The sequence below is a fragment of the Pectinophora gossypiella genome, chromosome 13 (assembly GCF_024362695.1).
Source record: "Pectinophora gossypiella chromosome 13, ilPecGoss1.1, whole genome shotgun sequence".
Lineage (NCBI taxonomy): Eukaryota > Metazoa > Arthropoda > Insecta > Lepidoptera > Gelechiidae > Pectinophora > Pectinophora gossypiella.
Genome location: NC_065416.1, coordinates 8,776,847 through 8,784,897, shown reverse-complemented (window position 1 = coordinate 8,784,897; position 8,051 = coordinate 8,776,847). Strand labels below are relative to the sequence as shown.

The window sequence follows — 8,051 nt, the reverse complement described above, 5'->3', positions numbered from 1 at the left end:
TCTGATCCCCTGTCACCGTACGGTTTGCCATATTTGGACATTCAAGAGTAGCTGTAAGTTTTCTTATTATAGTTATTTGTGGCTCTGGTTTGGTACACAATACACGTAAATGTAAAACAAAAAGTTTTATTTGGAATTTAAAGAACGAATGTAATACAAACTTAATTTTATATCAATACACTGGTTAAGTAAGATTAAGACACAATTTTCCTTGTTTTTGAAACTGGATAATGATAACCTGCATTATCTTATTTCTAAAATTATGATTAATTTGTACAGAGGTATAATGCCAATGACCATAGTCGTTTAGAATTAAAAAAGGCGTTATTGATAAACAAGTTGACGCTTGCCAAAGAAATAGTTAAATTAAAGTTGTTGTTTTTCAGTACGCTATACTTCCACACCTGTAACAGATTTGATGCTTTTAAGAAGCCGAGCATTAGCGTCTTTGTAATCGACCGGAACAGCTGTCATGACTGTAGTCTTCAGCCTCGCTTCATCCTGCAAATATAAAGTTAGAAATCAGAATCATTTATTCGACGTAGTTATGGATACATTTGTTGAAGGTCAATTTAACATTCTGAACCTACGTCATTTCGCAAGGTGGCTGAGAAGAAATGACAAGAAACTGCAAGACCATCTTTTTAAATTTACATCTTACCTTGGAGCATTGCGCAGGATGGCTAGTATAATAACCGTTTATAGACAAGACTTAGGAGGAGCTCGGTGGCGCAGCGGTAAACGCGCTCGGTTTGCGATTGTTGAAGTTAAGCAACTTTCGCAAAGGCCGGTCATAGGATGGGTGACCACAAAAAAGTTTTCATCTCGAGCTCCTCAGTGCTTCGGAAGGCACGTTAAGCCGTTGGTTCCGGCTGCATTAGCAGTCGTTAATAACCATCAATCCGCACTGGGCGCGCGTGATGGTTTAAGGCCCGATCTCCCTATCCATCCATAGGGAAGGCCCGTGCCCCAGCAGTGGGGACGTTAAAGGGCTGATGACGAGACAAGACTTACGTTGTAAGTTTCCAATTTTGTGCGGAACTTAAATACGAAGGTTTGGAATTTGACGTCCTCAAAGAGTTGCGAGTATCCGGCCTTGTCGTACTCGAACATGCGGCCGATGTCTGCGGCGGGCTTGCCGAGCATCGCCTCCGCGGACTCGTTGAACGCAGTTATACGCTGGTCGCCTGTCGGGTCTGATACGGTAGCCTGTCGAAACCAGAAGAAATATAATATCAGAATCAGGAATAGTTGCCAGGGGGCTTTTCGCTTTCGTTAGCTTATGTTAAAAAAAAACACAAAAATTTTCATGAATTTTCCGACAGCAAATTCCACTTGATATCAATGCAGAATCATGGTGCTGAATCATCTCCCTCAGTATTCGTTATGATGTCACTAACATCATGTATACACATCTGCCTACCCCTTCGGGGATACAGGCGTGATGCTATGGTATATTACTATTTTAAATATCTAATAAACAAACAGACTTACCCCCAAAAGCAGCCTGTATTTATAGTTGGGGTATTCCCTGTTGCATTTCTCGCATCTGAACAGTCCATTCTCTTGGTCGACGAGTTTCTTGTTACACTGTTCCTGCGGACAGGCCTTGTATACGGCGTTGTCCGCGAATGTGAACGTGAGGACTCCGAGCAACGAGTAGTAGTCTCCCTTCTCGCCGGAGCCCAGTTGACGCGCTTCAGCTTCAGAGAACGTCAGCCACTCGTTGCTGCCTCCCGAGTACCCGCCTTGCCTGTGTCGCGAAACATGCGAAGTATGTTTGTTATTTCGGAAATTCGAATCATTTATTCAACGGAATTTTCATAGATAATAAACTTATTGAATGTCAATTAAACATTTTTGAATCTACGTTATTCCGCAAATTGTTATAGCTGAGAAGAAATTACAAGAAACTGCATCAGCAACAGGTCTTTTAAATCAATGTACGTGAACATTACAAGAATAGAAATTGTTTATTATAAAAGGACGCCACACACAAAAATAATACAATAGCATCATTTAACATTTTCACAAAACAACAATAAGGCAAAAAGGATGTTTGTCTAAATTATCATAAGGAGGTGATGGACATTCTGAAATACAAGGGCTTCACTCAGCAAAAGTCGCGGCATAAACCACGACGTTATTTCTATTTCAATATCTAAATCCGACTTCGAATCGGAAATTCAAATCCAGAACATATAATTTGGATGGCACACACGGCGGCGTCACTGCAAGCCTTATGTGTCACAATGTAGAAGATTAGTTCTACTTATTCCTGCGTACCAAATGACACTCGCGTACCCTTCCAATTTCAAGGCTTCCTCAAGACTACGACGCATAGTACCTAATGTATATTTTTATCGATTATTAAAAAGAATCGAAAGAACCGGGTACTAAAATATGGCTAGTTCTCAATGCCCTAGATGGGAAAGTGCTCATTACGCTGTCGGCGATTCCACGCTGGCTTGCCAGGGAAATGTGCTATATTAGGTATGATTCACCTGTCCAAATGCCCAACAAATTATATATTGAGTTTTATTAAAGGACTTACGAAGTATTTTTCTTTTTTTTTTGGTTTTATGTTTATTTACCTAGCAGATATATTGACGATTTCCATATCGGCGCCTCCGTTGTCGTACCAGCCGCGCAGCTTGTGTGCTTCAGGCAAATCGGGGTTCAGCCGTAGCATAGTGCTGGCCGCGCATGACAGGGATTTGCTACCGTTGAACTCCGTCAGCCGGGCGCCCTGTAATATTATACACATTACGATTACTATGTAGATCAATTAGGGTCCAACTATATCTGTCAGCACCTCATCGTACTTTTCTATTATTCTATTATTTTCTGTTACTCGGAACCGTGATCTAGTAGAGCGAGAGACAGCGACCGCACGGGGCAGAATCGACGAGGCGATAAATCATGCTATAGCGCGGGTAAGTATGCTATAGCGTGCTGACAATGTGGTTCTACCTTTTTAGTCCGTCCAATTAATTAGGAACAGGCTGTGAAGTTTGTTCGCGTCGCTATTTGGGCAAACCCAATTTTTGAGCGTTCATGTTCTTTCTATCTACGGTAATGAAAATGAAATATACGTAAGCACATTGGGTGAGCACATTGCACAAGCAAAGGAAAAATAAACAAAAACAAAGTATGGCGTTTCGTCACATACAAAGCGTTTAACATTGTTTGAAAGAAACATGACGTGATTTGTCTTTTGTGGAATATATTGTTTTATAAATTCCAATTAACAAGAATTTCGTTAAACCAAAGTTTATGCCAAGATGCTTACCTTAGCTGATACCACTGGATTAGTGCTGGCATCGAAAGTTTCTGCTTCATTTCCCCACAAAGTCAAGACAATCTGAAAGATTATGATACAAAATTTAATGTCATGTGCACCAGTGTTTTCATTTTGCAGTAAGTGAGCGAGAGGGCAATACTCTAACTCGCTGTCTCTTTCACACCTCTTTTCTACCTGCGCTTTAGAACTAAGACAGAAGCGGAAAGCAGCAGGCGCAATAACAGTGGATAGTGGGTAGGCCGACAGGAAGACAATTGCCAACACAATATACATTATACTGAATGTATCTATCTTTGTCTTGATGTCATTTTTATCTCTATTTTTTTAATACATTGTCAAGATTATTTATGGACATCTGCCGTAAATAGTAAGATTACTTACAGCGCCCCCGGACTGGTCGACGAGTGTCGCTTCTCTTTTCTTCAGCAATTTGCCGGTAGTTCTAGCTGTGAGCTCCTGAACGTCAGCAGCAGATTTGCAAACGCCAATCACATCTACACACACACACACACAAAGATTAGTGGAATGTATTCTTCTACTTATCGTGTCGGTTGTGAGGTGGCATACCAGCCTCGTCAACTCTGGTGTCATGGTTATGATTGAGCCGCCAAAGGCCCCTGACATGGTGGAATGTATTAAATATGTAGTTTACACTTTTTGGCAATGATGCTTGCTTAGTCTAAAGTTTTAAAAAAAATAACCAATACAAAATATCCCAGGGGTGGGATAATGGACGACACGAGGTACGCAGGCGCGTGAAAAGAAACGACTGGCGATGCCAGGGCGTGACGCGGTGTGCGTCTTGCCTAAGTCAGCACATTCATGTTGCTACAATATTTTATATTGATAAGTATCTTTAAAAATGTCACTATGGTTCTGTGGATCACTGACTTGCTTCTCAAACGGTAAATGCTGGTTCGAAGCCCGGTACTGGACTTGCGCCAGAGTTATTAGTTTAGTTAGGTTTCACTACCACAGTTGGCTCGACCACTATAGACCGCGATACGGTGACCTATCACAGTTGTCTAACAGTAAGCTCAGTCAGGTGTGGGTATTAATCTCACCTCCTGTCTATCCGATTTGGGATATAATCGACAGCTTATGTTATGTTATCTTGAAAAATTACGATGCATTTACTAAAATTTTTGTGTCATGTTGTCACCATGAAAAAGTAAACATATTCTTTAGTAGGATCTTTTACACTTACCTAGTATTACATCAGGGGTTTTATTAGCAATGTCGCTGATGGGTACAAAATCATATTTGATGGTAGGTACAGAGGACGAGTCTTCAGTGCACTCGGCGACTACTGTCTCGTTAGTGAACGTCATCTCATAGTCGTTCTTCAAATTGGTAAACTGTTTGTTAGCAGTCTTGAGCTGGCAGCGGCTGATGTAATATACTTTGTCCACCTAGAAAGTATCATGTGCTGTTAAGCCACTCACAATCGTGCGTAGTTCGTTCAAACGACTTGATCAGTGGTAGGAAGTCAAGTGTCGAAAAATTGCCTTAAAGTTGTAGGTCTTTTAAAATCCAAATCCCATTGTTTAACTCTTGTGTCTGGAAATATCGGCCTTGGTCAGGGAGCCAACAATAGACATATATTTGGACACTTTCGCTTCACAGTTGTCTTTTCGCGCCATTTGGTGCGTGTGAAATACCAACTTTTTTTTTATTATTATTTTTAACGAGGCTTTGAACACCCTGTGTGAAAGCACCTATGAGGCTGGCCTCATAGGTGCTTTTGTGTACCTATCCCTTAGACAAGGGATTGGTCAACCAGATAGTATAAACTAAAAGCCTTACTTGATAGTGGCTCTGCCAACCAGCAATTGACTTCTCCGTTGCCAAGAGACATCACACCTTGAGAGCGAAAAACCTACTTGGCGTGACACAGTTCAATAAATATTAAGTACCTGTATCATGTCGTAGAACTTGTCGACGGCGTCCCTGAAGGCGGTGGCGCGGATCTCGCCGCTCTCGTCGCAGAGGTCCATGCTGAACAGCTTGCCCTCTCCGCGGGCGTTGCTCCACGTGCGCACCGGCGACTTGCTCATCACGCGAGCTTTTATTATCCATCTGCAAGTTAACATTAACATAAGCTCACAATTATATCCCTATCGCGGTAGTCAGATGTACATTCATCGCAAGATGAATTAAGTACGCACGCCTCACCGAGCGTTCTGTTGGACCAACGTGATAGGCCGTATAGCCGCCTATGATGGTTGAACAAAATTGTATAAATGGCTCAATGAAAAAAACTATTATAAAATTGAAGAATTTATGAGATAAAACTGTTTAAGAGTACCTGTCGCACTACCAATATTGCATGCCTATTTTTATAAGCAAAACATGATGTACTTATTTACACTTTTTACCATGTTAAAATACCATGTTTTAAGCAAATAAATGATTATAATTATTATGATTATGAACTGAACTATACTAGTAAAACTGGCCTTAAGTAAATTAATAACTCATTGGTGAAAGTCCTTTACTGGGGTTCGAACCAACACTCTCCATTTGAGAAGCAAGCCGGTGTACCACAGGACCACAGTGACTTAATAATAAAGGTTATTGGTTTTTGTAATAGTTCAGATTTTAGAGGGAATGAGAATGACTATTCATTTTAATGTATGTAAAGTATGTAAGTAATGTCTAAGCTACCTATGTATAAACTTATAAAATTATTTATTGTGCACATGTATAACAAATAAAAATAGAACAATGAAAACATTATAACAAATGGTAGAGGTGGTGTAGATGATCTACCTACATTGCCACAAAATCAAATGTAAAGGTGTGTCAAGTACTGCATTGTGGTTAGCAAATATACGTACGGTCACAAGCATTAATATGTATACACTTTGGTACCATGTCACATTAACTTTTTTGACGAATTGAACTGTAAGTCTCACTAAATGTCAAATATGTTAGTACGACAGAGTCCTAAAGTGGGTACATTATATTGCTCATGACTGTACACTGATATCTATGTTCCACAACCCACAGAATAGAAGATCACAACTGTGTGTGCTTTTAAAAGTATCACGGAGAATTGCACTGACAAGAGTGTGGCTCTTAAATTGGATATTTGACTAGGTCAAAGATAAATTATAAAATGCTAATACAGAAATAGAAACCAGTCTAAGATGAACAAAAATCAATCTGTTTTTATTTTTCGAATTATTATCTGAATTAAGTAACAATGAGTAATGACATTTGACCATTTTTATTGATGACATCACAGGACATTATACCAGTATGAAATTACAGTACCGCTTTTCTATTGATCCAGACACACACACATGATGACTGATGAATAGTGGAAGAAGTGAAAATTGAGGTTACAACCGTAGTAGACCTTGGTCCCTGCCTACCTCTATGGGAAATAGATGTAATCTTAATATTAATATGTAAATAATGAGATAGGTAGTTTATCTTGTTGAGAAGCAAGTACACACTAGTTTAAAATTGGTATATAAAATATGTTCATACTTGTTTTGATAAGGACTCAAGCTGGCTATAGGGTGAGTCATCTGTGAGGATATTAGACTGGTGTCTAGACTGGGGGCTGAACCATTAGCCATACGTCCTATCGGAGATGGTGCTGGGTTTTGTTTAGGCACAGGTTGCATCGGGGCCTGAGCAGGGGTTGTTGGTGCAGCATCCTCAGACCATGTTACCGGGTTTCCAATCTTTTTCCCAACTGCTGCCCCAGAAGCCAAGATGGTAATGTCCAAGATGATCATTACCCTCCTGAAATGTAAAGTAAAAAATTATATCTTAAAAACTCAATAGGATTTCAAGATTTGTTTATTTATTATTAGTCAACTAACATTGGCAATACCTATAACAATGCATTGTTAAGATGAAACCACATTATTATTCTTCTATCATTATTAGATCAATAAAATCATTGCAAGAAAATGTAATGAATCTTATATAGGTACTGATTTAATTTATACAGAGTAATATTAGACTCTCTAACTAAAGTGACGTTCAGAATAGTCTACTAATATGATAGTACAAAAGATTGCTTAACACTTTCAAGGACATTATGTCTATAGGCAATGGCCCATTCCTAAGAGTCATACAATCAAAGTACCCACTGGTCAGTGTTAAATTACTTACTTTTCTCCTTTGCCTGTATTCTTAAGCAGTGATGTGACAAAGCGATCAATTTGTACAACTGAATAGTCTGAGAGTTCTCCTGTGATCAATTTGTCATTTAGCTGTGTCGCAAGCATGGCGAAACTGTGGGAGTGCTTCCCGTCAGACACCAGCAGGCGAAACCGCTCGTTTGCTCCACTCCCTTGGATCTTTTTGCTTCCTAACACTTGCATTACCGGCTTATCATAATGACCACCGTTCATAATTATCTACAAAAATACGCAACGAGTGAACTTAAGCTATGCACATATCGGAATGTTATAATAAGTTGGAAATTTATAAAGACTATATTATAGAATTGCTTAAATATTTCTAGCAAACAAGTCACAACAGGAATGCTCACCTCAAGAGATCCTTCTGAAAGTTTATAGGCCATGATTTAAGAGGTTTTCTTCACACTATAGCAGAAAATTTCCCTGTAGTATAATCCTTTAGTTATTTAGAAACTATTATCTAATTTTAATCCACGTTTTATAACAAATAACAATTTTAGCGCTCACACATTTCTTAGAGAAGCGAAAAACAACCGCGAAAATCGCAACTGCGACTGTCTGTGACACATGACACTGACATT

General features: G+C 39.4%; 1 protein-coding gene across 1 annotated transcript; it reads right to left on the bottom strand.

Annotated features, from left to right (window-relative positions):
• Positions 1–110: 110 nt before the first annotated feature.
• LOC126372042 (replication protein A 70 kDa DNA-binding subunit) lies at positions 111–8,045 on the bottom strand. The gene is made up of 11 exons (XM_050017544.1): positions 7,821–8,045; positions 7,439–7,686; positions 6,803–7,063; positions 5,221–5,383; positions 4,512–4,716; positions 3,686–3,798; positions 3,293–3,364; positions 2,595–2,749; positions 1,495–1,753; positions 1,015–1,209; positions 111–501 (listed from the first exon to the last, which is right to left on the bottom strand). The coding sequence occupies exons 1-11, from the start codon at positions 7,851–7,853 to the stop codon at positions 391–393; spliced, it is 1,815 nt and encodes a 604-aa protein (XP_049873501.1). The 5' UTR covers positions 7,854–8,045; the 3' UTR covers positions 111–390.
• Positions 8,046–8,051: the final 6 nt, after the last annotated feature.